The 17,912-nt window shown below is 36.7% G+C and overlaps 2 protein-coding genes across 2 annotated transcripts in view; both read left to right on the top strand.

Annotated features, from left to right (window-relative positions):
* LOC101309295 lies at nt 1-2,054 on the top strand. Its single transcript, XM_004289147.1, has 3 exons — nt 1-382; nt 488-1,451; nt 1,530-2,054. Exons 1-3 carry the CDS (start codon nt 45-47, stop codon nt 2,052-2,054), a joined length of 1,827 nt encoding a protein of 608 aa, XP_004289195.1. The 5' UTR covers nt 1-44.
* Nucleotides 2,055-7,540: 5,486 nt separating this feature from the next.
* Nucleotides 7,541-17,912, top strand: part of LOC101309588 (protein SUPPRESSOR OF npr1-1, CONSTITUTIVE 1-like) — an 11,153-nt gene continuing 781 nt past the window's right edge. The window contains exons 1-5 of the mRNA XM_004289148.1: nt 7,541-8,746; nt 13,820-14,984; nt 15,161-15,436; nt 15,553-16,569; nt 16,727-17,899. Coding sequence (XP_004289196.1) covers nt 8,232-8,746; nt 13,820-14,984; nt 15,161-15,436; nt 15,553-16,569; nt 16,727-17,899 — 4,146 coding nt within the window. The 5' untranslated portion in view covers nt 7,541-8,231. The remainder of the gene's footprint in view (nt 8,747-13,819; nt 14,985-15,160; nt 15,437-15,552; nt 16,570-16,726; nt 17,900-17,912) is intronic.

Consider the following 17,912-nt stretch of genomic DNA (forward strand, 5'->3'; position numbering starts at 1 on the left):
TCATATTGAGTTGTGTGGTCATGATAATGAAATTCTGATAATGCATGAATTCCTCAAGAGACATAGTTGTCTTGGAGAGACGAATCAAACTTGTGGTATTACATTTACCACGTGTTTATTTTCAACAACAGTTGAATCAATGTCAGGTTATTAGCGCATTGTTTACAACCATTAACCCAGAATTGGAGGTTGTAATGTGTGGGAGCCGTCTAGTTTATCAGCAAGATTTACGAGACTTGATCCGTTCATTGACTGCGGCTGCAAGAAAGTTTGGGGAACATGTCCTTACTCAACTTTGTTCCCTGGCCTGCACTCAAACTGATGATCAGATCATTGCAGTGGAAGGAGAAATGCCCATCAATTGTGATTCCTCTTCTCAAAGGTTGAATCATTTTCATGCAGAAAAAAAATATATATTTTTGTTGCATAACAGCATTTAAATAATTCTCAAACCCAACTGTCATAACATCCTAATTTCCTGCAGCAGAAGTACAGCACAAGTACCGGAACAAGCTTTAACTTCAATAATGAGGCTGAAAAGTTATAGATGCTATCTCCGGCAAAAGCAAGTTTTTGTAAATTCTGAACCTACCCCATTAGTTCACTCCGGATCAGTAATACCAGTCCATGCCAAATGCTGTCTTTTCGAATGCAGTGAGAGGAACTTTGGGAATGAAGCAGAAGAAAACACAAAGTCGTCATGTCATCATGTACGTATAATGGCTGAAACTCAACTGTACGGTAGCTATAGTTCATTTCAGCTGAAAACATCCCTCCAGTTGTTACTTAAACACTCCAAGGTGGCCACTCTCAGTCTTGGTGGACATACAATTTCTGCTTTCAAGAAGTTTGATCCATCCTCCGCATCCAATATTATTTGTTTCTCTGATAAGGAAATTCCAGTGTGGTTCAGAAATGAGATGTCGTATCAGATGTCTTCTAGGTCCAGGGTGGGAATCAAACTACCTCCAAGATTGCTTGAGGATAGGAATTGGAGAGGACTTGGTGTATGTGTTGCCTTTGAAGTTCATGACCAGATTGCAACTACCTCCCCAGGGCCGGTCAAACTTCTCTGTCACTTGAGAGCCAAGGACAACTATTGCTTGAATCCTATCCCCATGTGTTCCATAACAGAAGAGAGATACAAGTCATTGCATCTTGGTAGATTCATTTGGCTAACCTACATACCCCGTATTTTGCTAACAGAGCTCAATGTGGTCAGTGATGTAGAGGCCAGAATCTATGTTAGTTGCAGAGGCTTGAGAGTGGAGAAGTGTGGTATACGTCTGTTGTACCGGCAAGAAGAGGTGGAGTTTGAGGAAATAATAAGGGAGTGCTGGACTTCTTTCTTTGATAATCTGTCTTTTATCCGTCAACTTGTAGAAGCAGATGATCAAAATGATCAACTATGGACAAGGCATGAACCTCCAATGCTTGAAGGCCATATCAAGGTCTGTTTACCCCCCTCTGCCTTTCATCCATTTAACTCCGTCAGTTACACTTACACAAATGTGCATTTTATTTTGTAGGTCTTTGATCCAGATTTAATATATAATGCAATTCCCCATTCTAATGAAATTCCGGAGTGGTTCGGGCGTGGCATTGACCCCTGGCCTGACTGCTGGAGCTGGAGATTCCAGTTACCACCGTCTTTGAATGGAACAAATTGGATAGGATTGGCTATCTGTGCATCATATCTTATTAGCAGAGACTATCTGTTGGAAAGTATTTCCTGCCCCTTTATTTTAAAATTGGAAACTAGAAACAATGGTTTGTCATCTTCGCATCGGTATCAAATGAGCAATGAAGAATCCGAGTTCTTAAAGCATTGTGACCACATTGGGAGGAATGTCGCTGGTGAATTCATCTGGCTCTCCTACATTCCGCGACGCTGGTTTCTACATCAGCTAAATGATGAGTCTGCCCTCAATGTTTCAGTGACTCGAATGTGGTGGAAGCCGGAGAAGATCAGCCTCCGTTTTTTGTACGCGCATGAGGGGGAAGAGTTTAAGCAGCTCTGTTGCAGTCTTCATGGATCCCCTCCCCAACAGTAAAAAGATCACAGTGACGGGATATGAGATTTTATTTCTTGTATTGTAACTTCAATTAACTTATCAAGACATGGATGGAACTTGTGATCAATTTGTAAGCACCTATACAATATTTAAAGGGCAATTGCTGAGACTGGAATATAGCTCTAGTTCACAATAGCAGAAAATTCACCCACCTTTCGCTTGCCCACCCTAACGCCCCTCTTTCAAATCAATGTCATATCTCTTTGCTAAACAATGATAACCTCAAAGATCCAAAGAAACATACATGTGCCATTAATTTGGAAGATGGCACATCTTGCTAGTTTTAGTTTTGTTTGGTCAAATAAGCAAGGTGACACAGGGTTTAGGGTTTATGTATGTGCAAATTATATGATTGATATAATCTATATTATGTGACTTCACTATGTGCAGATTATATGATCGAATGATCGATATTATCTATATGAATGTTAAAGAAAGATAGGCTTATTGTGACTTCAAATTTTGCACATAGTGAATGTAAATAAAGACAGGCTTACTGTGTTAGTCCTCAGGATCCGAGAATATCTGCTCTACATTCGAATTATCTAGTGGTGTGGTGTGCACCGTGTGCTGCTGACCATTCAAACATGTTACAAAAATCAAAGTCAGCATACTAGCTATAGGAAAGTTGGTATTACTACCAAAAACTGATAAAATTTTACCATGTTCTATAAAGGCTAAATAAAACGTATTCAACGTAATGTCTTCACTACCACTACCATGAGTGCATGACCATCATCAGCCGCATCCTCCGATGAGGGCAGTTGTAAAGGCTCAACTAAATATAATCAAAGAAGATTGCTAGACCGATAAACAAATATGAATTGTTCCACAACCATCAAACATCTAAATATAATCAAGCAAAATATCAAGAAAAGTTTCAGTAACAATATCAAGATGAGTAAAAGATCTCAGCTTCAGGCTCATCATCTTCCAAATGAGTGTTTGAGTGCTCATTCAACATCTCGCGCATACTATGCTAATCTTGCATAAAATCTAAATATAATCAAATAGATTAATAGACCATCAAATACTCTTTTATGTAGTTTATTAAAAAAGGAAAAGAAAAAAAAAGGAAATCTAGACAAAGTCAAGATGAGTTAAAACCTGTTGCGCCAAATGAATGTTTGAGTCACGAAGTCAAACATAAACACTAACTCTTTCTTGGCTAAGTGGGTTTCAAGGACATGCGAATTGGTTACAATTCGTAATTTAGTATAAACCAATCAACCATACAGCAATAGAGATAGCCGATTAATTATGAAAAATTGTTTGAAAGTGATTCCATAGTAAACATGTGGATGATCATTACCAAAAAAAAAAAAGTTTGAGCAACAACTCGATCAATTTCCAACTCTATCAATTATACTCTCATGTGGGTGCAAATTGTTTTCTACAAAATTGAGGGTAGTCAAGTGATTTCAGAGGTTACCATAATTAAGGTTGACATCGGAGAGTGTGATTTCTCCAAAATTGTCTCCAAGATCTCCTGATCTACGAAACTGCAAAAAAATTGAAAAGGGTTTGATTTAATTACTTAGACAAAACAATTCTAAAAGTGTAGTACGTTGGTGAGGAGAACTCACTGATAGGGAGGTTTGTGGCCGAGGTCGAGGAGACATAAGTTGCTTTGAGCTATTTTAGACTGACGAATAATCATATCCTTCTCTTGTTGTTGTATCAATCTGCAAACAAATTCAGAAGGGTTTGATTTGGGGGTCTAATTTGAACTATTTTAGACTGACGAACAATCATATCCTTCTCTTGTTGTTGTATCAACCTACAAACGAATTCAAAAGGGTTTGATTTGGGGGTCTGATTCACTTAGAAAAACAATGTTAGAATCCTAGAAGTGTAGTTGGTGAAAAGAACTTACCAGCTGGCTCGATTGTTGCTGAGATTTAGTACAGATTTCCTTGAATCATTTTGGACTCTTGAATAATCGTATCTTACATTCCTTGTACTTGATGATGTTGAACTCAACGACGGGCTAGAATGTTGCTTAGATTTTGGTATGTTGACGCACCATGCAGATCATAAGAAATAATATTTAGAAAAAACAAATAATGTTGATTTTGACATAATAATGTATTATAATAAAGGTAGTCTATAAAATTACCTCTTAAAGCTTTTCTCAAAAGGGACTCGCTCCGACGTTCCCACTCCTGAATATATTCATTATAATCAACCTTCCATTTTTCACTAGTATACTTGGACCAGTTAATCTCCCCTAAAGGTTTTTTCTGCCACATATAAATGTTTAGCTCCTCTGGTTTATTAATGTCATACTGCTTTGACATAGATCAGGGCTATGATATATCACCTCGTTATAATAAATTAGTATAGTTCTACATAAAAAGTTTTTATGGATGATAATCATTATGCAGGTTTTGTAGATTTTTGTAATGTTGTTGATCAAAACATTATATATGGATTGTATGAATTGCCTAAACAAAAATTCTTGAACAACGAACAACCTATACAACCTACAATAAGACAAATCATAACAATCAATCAATATTAGGTGATTTTGCTATGACTAAATACAATAGTAAGACTAAAGCAAGAATCATATTTCAATTTTATATAGACTAAAGCAAGCATACGGTGTTGTCTCATCAAAACCTTACATATTCATTGTTAGGGAGCATCACATGATCGAGTTTTTAATGAAGTAATAGGTGCGTTGCACTCTTTTCTCCTTCGATCAAGATTTAGTTTTTCCCATAGGGTTTTTGTTAAGTACCAAAGCTCATAAACAATAGGAATTGGGAGTATACCTTATGCATATTCATTGTTCAAGCCTATGCATATATATAGTAGCCTTTACAAAGAAAACTAAAAAACAACAAAATGCAATACATCTCATCAGATTTATAAGTAGAGATTAATAGAAAATGATTAAACTAGCCTTACTCTAAACATTCTCCCTCAAATGCCTATGACAAACTAGCATAATAGTTGGTAGTTGGTACAAAGCCACAACAAATAAGACCGGATTACATGATGTAGAGCCAAAGACAAAACAAACATCCCAAAATCAAAAATCCTATATCAGAGCAGCAATATGAGTCCATCTCTTTAGAACTTTGTTGATTGCAGTACAAACAGCTGAGAAGAGATCAACAATGGCACCAGGGCATCAAGCAATCCACAATAACGAAGAAAACCTGAAAAATTCTCTCATTTGGCGGATGAATAATAAATATTGTATGTCTTTTTTAATCGTTGTAAAGTTTATTCAACGGTCCAAGTTTGAAGTGGGCAACTTGTAAATTCGCTGGTTATAGGTAAAACCTACATAAACCCCCCAATTTAACCGCATCTCTGACATCAGCCTCCGTCCCGCCACAGCCGAACCGAGCGCGTTTCATCGCCATGGCGGAGAAAAAGGTTCCCTCTTTGCCCTTTATTCCATTTTACTTGTATTTTCCCACAGAAAGTTGTAGTCTTTTGTATTGGATTACAATTTGTGATTGCGAAAGTAAAATCTTCAAGTGTTTAAGGAAAAGGAGGATCAGTGCATGAATATGTAATCTTAAACTACGAGTGAATCGCAGGAGCAGATATTTCTGTTATGAGAAATAGTCATTGGGTAGCTGGGTCTGTCGTTTATTTAGGCTGATGTTGTCCTTACTGTTAATAGTGCACAGTTTGATACTAAGTTTCCTGTGATTGTGACTGTACAGAAGCTTTACTCTTTTAACTCTGGATTCACCCACATTATCCGATCAGTTATTCATTCCCATCATATAATCAGGTTTTTGTCACTGTATTTCTGTTTACATTTGCTTTCATGTTACATAAATTTGTATTTGTGTGGTAATGTTTTTTCTGTAAGGTTCAAATTGTAGTGATACAGCAGATGATGTCTCATTCTGAGGTATGGTAAAGCGACTACACAGATTTTGTAGTGTATAATTTATCATCTTTAGTTCTTTTCTGTTTTGGTGATTCTTGAACTGTAATATGTTTTCTTTTTCCCGATAGAAAAAATATTACAAATAGGAAGTGGAAAACTCTGATTGCAGCATGCAATGTCAACTGAATGCCCCAAGTTGGTTAAAGCATTTGCTATGATATTCACTTTTCTCCGAACATGACAGTTATGTGTTTCTTATTGTGCCTGAATATTTCATAACGCAATGGTTTGGGTAGTTTACTGGGTCTTAACTACCCACTGATAGAACAATTTTCGGTGAATAACAATAATTATTATCAACTTGGATGTTTCATAGCTCAATATTTCCCGTAGTTTATTCCCATTACAAGACCCATTCTTTAGTTATACATTTTTGTTCTTATCATGTCATGATCAACATTGTGTCACAGGTTTATAAACAATGTTTTGTTGAATATTTCAAGTATGAATTCACACACGCATACTTGTTTATATTTTTAACATTTCCAAAATACAAGATTATTACCGATAGATGTGCTGCCAATTTGGCAAGGAAGAAAATTTCGGTGATTACGGAAATTTCGACCCTCCAAAATATGGAAATTTCGACGGAAATTTCGAGGAAATATCGATTGCAGTAAAAAAATGAGAAAATTGACGGAAATTTGAAGAAAAACAAGGAAATTTTAAACCAAACTTTAAGAGATGTTTGTTTACTATATTATGTACTATATTTGAAATGAAAACCTTGAATAAACATTGATTTATAGGGAGTTGTAGTAAGTTAAGTTGAAAAGGTTAGTGCTGAACCGTTAATAATTCTTAAAAGTTTATTTTAAACATTTTTTATGGTTGGAAACTCAAAAGGAGGCTAAGTCATCACGCCTTATATACATATGATCATACATTTCACATGGAATTACATGAGTACTTTAAAACCACGTAGAATACCTATGAGATACAAAATTTTCACTATCTTTATCGTCTCTCTATGTAGAGTCTTTAGTGTATCGTGAAAAATAATCATTAAATGATATCTCACTTTTGTAGTTTTGCATGTATTGACTTACATGCCAACCATATGAGTCAAGGGGGTTGACTATGGGTTTCCATACTTGAAATTTTGTTTGAAAGGTAATCAGTATTAATTAAGCCAATTTAGTTTATGAAACTGCTCTTTGGTTAAACTTTTTTGTGGTCGAGTATCTCTATATCTAATATATAATAAATATGGGAAAGAGAAATATAATAGATATGGGTGTTTCTGGGTGATATATCTTTATCTCTATCTCATTTTTTGTATGTAATGCCGATCCTTATGAAACTCAATAGGAGATTAATTCATGGCTGATAATTTAGTAATTGGTCTCTAATTATGAACTAATTGCTTATATGATGCAATAATGCAGGCATGAATAGAGTGATCCGATCCATAGAAATACATCTATATTAAAACTATTTTTTCTTTTTAACTTGTATATAGTGGCTTCATGTGAGCCGTTGGATTGATCAAAGACTATAAAGTATAAACCCTAAATAATCAAACATAAGATGCAGCCTTCTTGTTTTTTTCCCGTGAAGTCGTGAACCCAGATCCCAATTCTCTTTTCTTTCCTCTTCACTCTCTGATAAGCCTCTGTCTTAATTTCTTCACTCTCTGGCCATCACCTCCATCTCCTTCATCTCGGCGTCGTCAACACAGGGAGAAAATTGGATCTTGAAATCAGAGGGCACCTAAGGAGATCGAGCATCGACGTTCTTCGATTTGTGTTCTTTGTCGGACGTCGGCGACGGTGGAGGACTGGCGAGCCTTAGACCTCCGAAGATTCTTGCGCACGTCGTCGTTTTGGATATGGTCTTCGTTTTCCAGGTGTTCGTGTTCTTCCTGTGGGATTTCAAGTTTTCAACTGTTTTCGGCGAGATTTCGAGTATTTGGGCTAAAATATACACAAGTCAGCTTCAGAATGTGCTGGCCAGCTCGACGGTCAACTCATTTTGATCAAGCTGATCTGCTTCTAAGCTAGTAATAAAAGTTCCGGTTGTTTCTCCTGATAAATGCCTCTTTATTCGTCTTACTTTTGTTCTTATACATCATAGTCTAGCTCCTCCTCCTTCCTTCTGCCAGTGATTTCCACCAATACACCATGATCGGTCTCCTTCAAGGCTTCAACTCATAAAGCAGAACATGCACAAGTTCCATCAGCCAGTTCCACCTAGAAAAAACTTAAACTAGTACCTTCATCATCTAACTTGATATGGATGTGCCTTCATCATCTTCTTCCAACACTCACACATTCCCTTCGTCATCATCTGGTTCATCCTCTAATTGGGAACATGATGTGTTCCTCAGTTTTAGGGGCGAGGACACCCGCAATAATTTTACAGAGCATTTATACCATGCGTTCAATCAGAAAGGAATCAACGCATTTAGAGATACTGAAAAGCTTCCAAAGGGGAAATTCATTTCACAAGAACTTCTGAAAGCAATCAAAGAGTCCAAGTTTGCTGTTACTGTTCTTTCGGCCAACTATGCTACTTCAAGTTGGTGTCTGGATGAACTAACACATATTGTTGAGTGCAATAAAGTGAGGGGGCTGGAGGTTCTTCCGGTGTTTTATCGTGTGGACCCATCTGAGATACGGAAGCAGACAGGAAACTACGGCGAGGCGTTTGCTAAGTATTTGAAGGACAATATGAGACAGGTGGAGGATTGGAGGAACGCATTAATGTATATAGGAAGTCTCTCCGGATGGCATGTGACACAGGACAGGTAATTCTACCTCTATTATTCTTCGAAGTAATTTTAAATATTTACTATATGTTTTTGACATCAAACTCTTGACTATCAGTACAACATTAATCATCAATATATATTAAACAATGAGGATGCTGTTGTGAAACAAAAGTAAAAGAGATTGAGAAAAGAAAGAAACAACCAAGATGATGAGGAAATTTGTCGTCTATTATTGAGTACAAAAATATCTTTAACAAGTTAATTACATGAATGTCTACTAACTAATAAATATTTACAACAGATGTTGATTTTACTTTTAGTTTTGATGTGGAGAGTACGTTCATTTGGGCCGGAATGATTTCATATTTTCACAAATCGATTTGTGAAAAGACATATTTTTCTCTTTGTTTCTAATAATCAAAACCAATTTAGAAACCAATTCAAAATCCATTACACTATCAGAAACATCCAATTCGTTACAAGTTCATCAAATTGTCTATGTACATTAAAGATAAAAAATTTATGAGTTATAACTAAATAGCACTGGGAGACTACCCAAAATGTTATAAAATGCTCCTCAGAATGTATGTCTTCTTCCCAAAGAGAGAAGAAGAACGTTCTTTTGCAGCATGCTAATCAAGGTTACTCCTCTCCCTACTTGTTTTTGTAAGTCACTCCTTTGATACTGCCCTTTTCTTCAATTAGTGTTGTCACCGTCACTTGTTTCAATTTTACACTGTAAAGATATTCCAGGGGATATGAGAAAGAAGTTGATACAGATTGCATCAATATAAATCAATTACATTTATAAACTGGAGGGAAATGAGGAACTCAACTGAAGAGGTCAATCCACATAAGGTTGGGCTCTAGTAGGTGAACTAACATACATTAATCAATAAACCTAAGCTTAAAATTAAAGGAAAGGCCAATACCGTTTTGTTTAGTGGCATAAGTCTTTCTTTCTAACTGAGAGGTCGTGAGTTCGACTCACAGTTTTGTAACACAATAATTATGTATTTAATAAAAAAATTAAGGGAAATGTTGTGCTTGCTATATTAGTAATATGGATCATACATTGGACCATTTTATCTTCTACGAAACGATAGACATCTGAGAATAAGAACAAACTAAAAGAAAGTCAAAAGGGAACATTTAAAAGAAACAAATCAATAAAATAAAAAGAGAGGAAATTTTACCAGTTGGAGACTTGGGAGTACAATCACAACGTCAGAACCATAGCACCACTTGAAGTACTTCAGACTGAAAAATAATTTCGTTTCCCATCAGATTATATGGCAATCAAATCCCCGAGTAGATATCTGCATAGTAAATATTACAACCATGACAAGATTTCATGTCAAATATAACAAAGAGAATACGGATAGGCGACAACGCCAACTTTAAGGTTCAAATACATACTAAACAGACCTAAACCATGGCAAATATCGTGCCTCACTTTTAAGGAGTTTACCTTAAGAAGTTGACTCTGAGACTTTTTATTTCATGGAAAACTTACTAAAGTAGTAGCACACACACAAAATTACAAATAAATCAATTAATATCAGTAACAGATCGTACCAATCTATTTAATTAACCTTCCTTCCAATTCAAACACATAAATTCAGGATCTAAACAGCTGGTCATGGAATTCTAGTTGCTAATATGAAAGTATAAAAGGTTTGAATCAATCTGTCAGTCAGTAAAATATTACATTCAAAATCAGACTACTTACCAACATATAAATATTTAATACAAGTGAATTGCTGTATGAAAAGGAAAAATTGAATCAACTAAAATAATAATCTGCGAAAATAAATCAACAAGAATAATCTGCTGTAAAATAAATCAACGATTAAAATAATCAGTAGTAAATAAAAGCAATTATCTGTTTGGTAATTTGTGCGTTTAATAAGTTTTAGATGATAAAAAACTAATCAACACGCTTTGTAATTTTTTATGTGAAAGTACTGTATGTATAATGACAAATATGCACAGGATGCCAAACTTGTTCCTTGTATTCTATATTTCTGGTAGTTCTACCTACAAAGTTTCTTTATTCCCTTTTTTGACCAAAAAAAAAAAAATCTTGATTCTCTCATTTTCATCAATTTTACAAGCAACACTACAACAACTACATTGCTGAAGCACAATAAAAATCGCCAGAAGTTCAATGATCGAAGAGAAAAGCACTCTATATTCAGGACATAATCGCAAATAGTTTGACCCAAATTAGGGGTTGTCAAAAAGCCTGCCCAATCCGGCCCTACCCAAGCCCTACAGGTTTGGGCCAGGCCAGGCCTCAAACATGTTTTTTTAAATTTTAGAGACGGGCCGGGTCGGGTTATTCAAAAAAATCAAAACCCATGGGCCCAAGCCTTATAGGCTTATTAGAGCCGGGCCTATTATATACATATATTTAATAGAATTTTATCAAATAAAACAAAAAACTATAAAAATTTAAGATTTGTTAATGATAGAACTAAATGTAATAAAAAATAACATAAAAAATGACTTAATATATTAATTAATTCACATATTTAACTAATAACTTCATGAAAATATTAATAAAACAATTGAAAGGACTTTAGGGCGGGTTTTTGGGAGGGCTTTTTAGAGCCGGGCCGGGTGGGTTTTGATGGGCATGTAACGGGACGGGTCGCGAGCAGGGCCGAGGCTTTGAACCCTTCGGCCTAGCCCGGCCTCATGCCCTATGGGTCGGGCCCAGATGGGCTTTTCCACGGGCCCGTGGGCCAAATGATGACCCCTATGTGATCAAGAACACTAGTGCCCACTTCCTTTCACCCACAAAACTCCAACATCTACATTCAATTGAAAGCTTTTTAAGCACAACAAGAGTCGATTGAATGGTTTAACAACATCAAAAGGATTGAAAATAATAAGCAATGGAATTACAGAAGTTGGAATCTATCTTAACACCATTACGAACACGAGAAAGGCCGGACTGAACAACAATTCCAGCAAAATTAGAAGAACCACAGAAATCATGAACAAGATTAGAACAAGATTGTTTCTACATATGAAATCATAAACATATCAAACCCTCAAATTAGAGATAAGGGGAAAGAAAGAACGAACGAATGAAACTTAAATTAAATATACATGAGTCTCTTAAGGGTATCACACAAAGAAGAAACCTTGACGTCTGAACTTGATCTAAAGAGGAATAACCAACGACGATGTTGGCAAGGATTAGAGCGATGTTAGATTGAGCTATGAACAAGACTAGGACATGTGGGTAAATTTTAACAGTTAACATGGTTATTATAGGTATCTTGGTATTGTTTATTAAGTCCACCGCTTCTCAACCAACAATCAAATAACGCAGATATTAAAAAGCAGCTACGAAATTCGCGGGTTGCGGACGTGTTACTTATAAAACGCGGATTCATTTTATTTAACCAAACGGCTCGGTGTATGGAAAATGGTGAGGATAAACTACTTTTCCTCCAAAAACGCAAACCCAAACGCAGCCTAAGTCAAATTTCAAGCCAAATTTAGCTTACAAAACAAGAATATTCTATAGAATCTATTTTTAGCTTACCAAATTCTCTCATCATAAGCTAATCCTTAGCCAAATTAATAGTATTTTGGCCTAAAGAAGCACTTCCACCGTAAGCTAAATCCTTAGGTAAAACCATTTATTTTTATTTTGTCATTTATTTGTTTAATTCAATAATTAATCATGAAAAAAATTATATAAATATATTCGATATGGGGCTCATATGAAAGATCTCGTCAAGATCGTCGCGATGGTATAAAATTTTGTTAGTAATGAATTTTCAATTTAGATGCTAGTGAAATTAGAAGAACAAAATATAAAGTTTGAATAAAATAATACTTAGTTTTAGCCTACCAATTCCATAAGCCAAATTTGGCTTACAAAATAGCTCAAGCTAAATTTTGGGTTATGGTGGGAGTAAGTATAGGCTAAATTTGGCATTTTAGCCTATGGTGGGAGATGGTCTAACCAAAAATAATGAAGATAACATGAAAAAATAAGGGTCTCTTAGATAGTAGCTGTTACTGCCACTTTACCAAAATTTCGGAACCTAGTTACTGCCACTTTACCTGATGAAGATGAAGGAGATATTGATGATCGAGATGAAGATGACATCCTGGACGGGGGGACCCTATTTAGATAGTAGCTGTAACTCAGAAAGCACTTGTGGGGATAGATTTGGCCTGAAGTGGAAATCCCACATTCAACTTGAACTCTCTGCGCAACATTCTTCATACACACCACAATCTGAGTCACCCAACATCTCCTTGACACTGACCCAAGGCATAGACTTGTTGATAATATGTGGTATAACACTCATAACCAAGCAAACGGGTTTCTCTGTCGAGCAGTAGCTCAGCATGTAACCCTCCAGTGGAATTCCGAAGTTCATCATTCTTGATCGCGAGTTGAATTTAGATGAATGTAGAGCATGATAAGACAAACAAAATCTAGTTAGTCTCAAAGTTCAATTTGGCTGGAGTAGGCCAGAATATGAAAAATATGTCAGAAAAGGATCGTATCTTCTTTCGTTCAATTTGTGGTGCATGGTGAATAATATGGTGCAAGCCATTTATATTTGGAAAGCACATTCCAAGATGAAGAGAATGAGACCGGTTCACGTCTTCATGACTTGCGTAACCGGAATCACCACTAGCAAGGCCGAGAAGGTCTGATAGCGAATCAACAAAAACTTGGCACTTTTGGGTAATTAAGGAAATGGAAAGTTATATATGGCATTTGTTGTACGTAACATGGTCTTATAACTTTTGGGTAAGTTCTTTATACGGCACATGAGGTATGATAAATTTGACAGTTCAGTACCTAGCGTTTAGAAGAGCATACTTTGGTACCTCAACTTATGCTTCTTTCCGATAATTTCTTAGTTAAATATGAGGGTAAAAATATAAACATTTATTTTCTTCCAAGTAGATACAAATGCATGTGAGTTGATAGTAATATATACTTGTTAACAAAATTAAGACTCAAACATATAACAAAAGGTAGGGAAGTAAAAATTAATGAATCACCTCAATTTCATGATTAACTATCTGAAATTATCACCTTCTAATTTCATGTTATATATGCAGGAGGGAATCGGAAGTTATTCAAGAAATAGTTGATGAAATTCTAAAGGTACTTAACAGGTTAACTGATGATCCTGAAAGAGGGTTAATTGGAATGGGTACCCGTATAAAAGAAATAGAGTCTCGCCTGGATCTAGAGTCAAATGGTGTTCTTACCATTGGGATTTGGGGGTTGGGGGGGATTGGTAAGACCACTCTTGCAAGGGAAGTATTCAAAAAGATTCGTAACCAATTTCATGTTAGCGGCTTTGTTTCCCATGTTAGATCGCGATCTGAGGTTGAGTTGCAGCAACGTCTTTGTGAATCCTTTTTGGGGGATGGCAATTTTAACATTGATACTGTTGAAAAGGGGATCAAGTTATTGGAGAAGGCACTGAAAAAGAAAAAGGTTCTGATCATTCTAGACGAGGTTGATAATTTCAGACAAATAGAATGTCTAGCTCCTGGAGGCCCGCTTGGAGAGGATATTTGGGGAGGAGGGAGTCGACTCATAATAACAACTAGAGACAGGAGCTTATTGAGAAACTTCAATGTACAAGACAACAAGATATATGAGGTTGAAAAATTGAGAGAGGACGAAGCTCTTCAGCTGTTATGTCAGACAGCCTTCAAGAAGGTCAATCCCCCAGAGGAGTTTGCAGCGTTGTCCAAGAGTTTGCTGCAATATGCTTGTGGCCTTCCTTTAGCTCTTAAAGTTCTAGGGTCGACAACATACTTGTCTAGACCAAATGTAGATGAATGGTCAGAGATATTGCATAGGCTAGACCATGATAAGGATAAAGACATTTTCAGTGTGCTGCAAATAAGTTTTGATGGATTACATGAGACTGATAAGAAGATCTTTTTGGACATTGCATGTTTCTTCAATGGTGAGGATCATATCCGTGTAAAAAATATATTGGGAGGTTGTGGCTTTTCTTCCAAAATGGGTATAAGCAATCTTATTGACAGATCTCTGATTAAAATTGAAGGAAATAAACTGTGGATGAATGATTTGGTACGGTGCTTGGGTTGGCATATTGTTCGTGAAGAATCTTATTCTTTTCCGGGTCAACGTAGCAGGCTGTGGCTTGACGGAAGTGCACACATGTACGAAGGCAGAAGTTCATGGCGTTCATGGCGTTCATGGCGTTTTGAGGACGCTCGTGACGTACTCATGTACAATTATGTAAGGGACAATTAATACTACAAATGAATTTCATTCACCCATGTATATATAATATCTATGTAGGTGGTCTGTGGGCACACACGTACATGCATGATCTACGCTTCTAAAGTTATCAATGCTTATAGGGTAAATGTATTTTACAAATTATAATTGATTCATACAACTCTTTCTTACAGGGGACATCAGCTGTTGAAGGCTTATTCTTAAGCTTGCCTGAAAAAGAAGAAATGTCATTGAAGCATGACCCGTTCTTGAAGATGTGTGACTTACGATTGCTGAAGATTTACAATGTGAACTTTCCGGATGTGCACTTTGGATGTGTCTCTGAAAAGTTAGGACTTTTGGAATGGCACGGATGCCCTCTAGAATCTCTGCCATCTGATTTTAAATCCAAGAATCTGGTTGAAATCAAGATGCCTAGTAGCCGCATTAAACAACTATGGAATGAAAAGGTATGTTGTTGCTTGGGATTCGTCCTCAAGTTTGGTTATTCTAGTTTGCTTTTCTTTTAAAGATATGTTAAATTTTCCAATTTTTCTCATCTTTTCTTTTCTTATTTCATAAACAGATATCTCTGGAAATGCTAATACTCATGGATCTTTCCAACTGCCAATATTTAACAGTGACCCCGGACTTCAGTACGGTTCCGAATCTTAAGCGGTTGATCCTCCAAGGTTGTAAGAAGCTGTCAGAGGTATACTTTACAATGAGGGATCTTCACCATCTGGTTTTTTTGAATTTAAAGGGCTGCACAAGTCTAAAGAGTCTCCCCCAATATATCAGCATGTCATCCCTCCAAACTTTTATTCTGTCTGGATGTTCAGAACTCCAAGAGTTTCCAGAGATTGGGGAGAAGATGGATACGTTATCAGAACTTTATCTAGATGGCACGGCTATTTCGGAGCTACCTGAATCAATCCAGCATTTGAAAGGCCTCATTTTGCTAAATCTAAGCGGCTGCAGGAACCTTCTCAGTCTTCCAAGAATCCTTTGTAGTAGTTTGACATCACTGAAATTTCTCCATCTGTCACTGTGCTCAAGAATGGACCGTCTGCCGGACAACATAGGCTGCTTGGAACACTTGGAGGAGCTTGATGCATGTAATACTGCTATAAGAAAAGTGCCCAACTCCATTTCTGACCTCAAGAATCTTGAACTACTGTGTTTTCATGGCTGCTGTGGACTCGCAGGTTTAGAATTGCCAAACAAGTTCTCAGGTTTGACGTCTTTGAAAACATTAAACCTGGGTGGATGTAGTCTCACAGAAGGAGCAATTCCCGAAGACATCGGTGATTTACTTTCACTGCAGAGTCTGGATTTAAGTGAAAACAACTTTTTCACCATACCTAAAAGCATCTCTCAGCTTTCTGAGCTTACCGAAATGTCTCTGTTCAAGTGTAGCAAACTACAGTCATTGCCAAAAGATCTTCTGTCAAGTATAAGAAACGTAACTCTAGGCGGTTGTCCTGAGCTGAAAAATTCTTCATCTAGTTGGAGGGGATATCCACCTCAAATGGGTTCGAGTATCATAAACTGTCGAAAACCAGAGGAGGAGGAGGCTGAAATCTTTCCTGAACTCCATAAGGTTTCATTCTTTCCCTCAATCACACAGATTTTGATAAGAAAAATTGTTTTACTTAAAGTATATCTGTATATATTTCTTGAATCAGATTGTCATCAGGTTCGATAGTTCTTTTCTATCCGATATTTATCTAATTACTGTCTTTTATACGCACATGCAGTTTCCTTTGGAAAATCTGGAAGTACTCGATCTTTCCTACTTCCAACAGTTGAAGAAGATCCCAGACTTAAGTGGGGTTCCAAATCTTAAGAAATTGAACCTTGAAGGGTGTGTAAAGTTATCAGAGGTTCACTCAACCATTGGGTGTCTCCAGCATTTGGTGTTTCTGAATTTGAAAGGATGTGTCGATCTAGAGAGGCTTCCCGGTTCCATCAGCTTGAAGTCTCTAAAAATATTTGTTCTTTCAGGATGTTCAAAGCTTAAAGAGTTTCCAAACATTAAGGGAGATATGAACAATTTGTCACAACTGCATTTAGATGGAACGGCGTTAAGGCATCTGCAAGTACCAGCGACGCATTTGAAAGGCCTAATTTTGATAAGTCTGTCAGGCTGCAGGAACCTTCTGACTGTTCCCATCGTATTTGGTCTAAAATCTCTCAATCTGTCACGGTGCTCAACTTTATCCAAATTGTCACCAAGCCTGGCAAACATGGAACATTTGGAGGAATTTGATGCCTCTGAGACTGCTATAAAAGGATTACCCCAGTCCATTTCATATATGGAAAAGCTAAAAGTGTTATCTTTCTGTGGATGCAAAGGTTTGCAATTGCCTAAATGGTTCTCGGATTTAAGGTCCTTGACATCATTAAATCTACAGAGGTGTGGTTTAGCAGAAGAAGTCATTGATAGACTCTACAGCTTATCTGTTCTTCAGATTTTGGATTTGAGTGGAAACAATCTTTCGATCATACCTAATGGAATTGGTCGCTTATCCTCCTTGAAGCTTTTGAATTTGAGTGAGAACAATTTTGACGATATACCAAATGAAATCGGTCACTTGTACTCTTTGCAGGTATTAGATTTGAGTGAAAACAACTTCATGAGTCTACCTGAGAGCATCTCTCATCTTTCTGAGCTTACAGAACTACGCTTGTTTCGATGTAGTAAGCTACAGTCCTTGCCAAATAATCTTCTCTTCAGTCTAAAACTTGTCCATGCACAAGAATGTCCTCTGCTGAACTATAATGCAGATACCTTGACAATATGGCCATCAGGAAGAGGGTTCTGTTTCATAAATTGCAGACAATCTGACCAGGATGATGGTCAGCCAAAACACCTCAAAGTTCCAGTTCGCAAAGACCATATTGAACTACTATTTCCTACATACATTAAGGTCTCTCTCTCTC

Source organism: Fragaria vesca, linkage group LG1 (assembly GCF_000184155.1).
Source record: "Fragaria vesca subsp. vesca linkage group LG1, FraVesHawaii_1.0, whole genome shotgun sequence".
In the NCBI taxonomy this organism is placed as follows: Eukaryota; Viridiplantae; Streptophyta; class Magnoliopsida; order Rosales; family Rosaceae; genus Fragaria; species Fragaria vesca.

Excerpts from the sequence above, each read along its gene's own strand:
- LOC101309295 (XM_004289147.1), top strand. The coding sequence starts at position 45 with ATGAATTCCTCAAGAGACATAGTTGTCTTGGAGAGACGAATCAAACTT. Across the intron at positions 383-487 it reads TGTGATTCCTCTTCTCAAAG|AAGTACAGCACAAGTACCGG; the intron begins GTTGAATCATTT and ends TTCCTGCAGCAG. Across the intron at positions 1,452-1,529 it reads TGCTTGAAGGCCATATCAAG|GTCTTTGATCCAGATTTAAT; the intron begins GTCTGTTTACCC and ends TTTATTTTGTAG.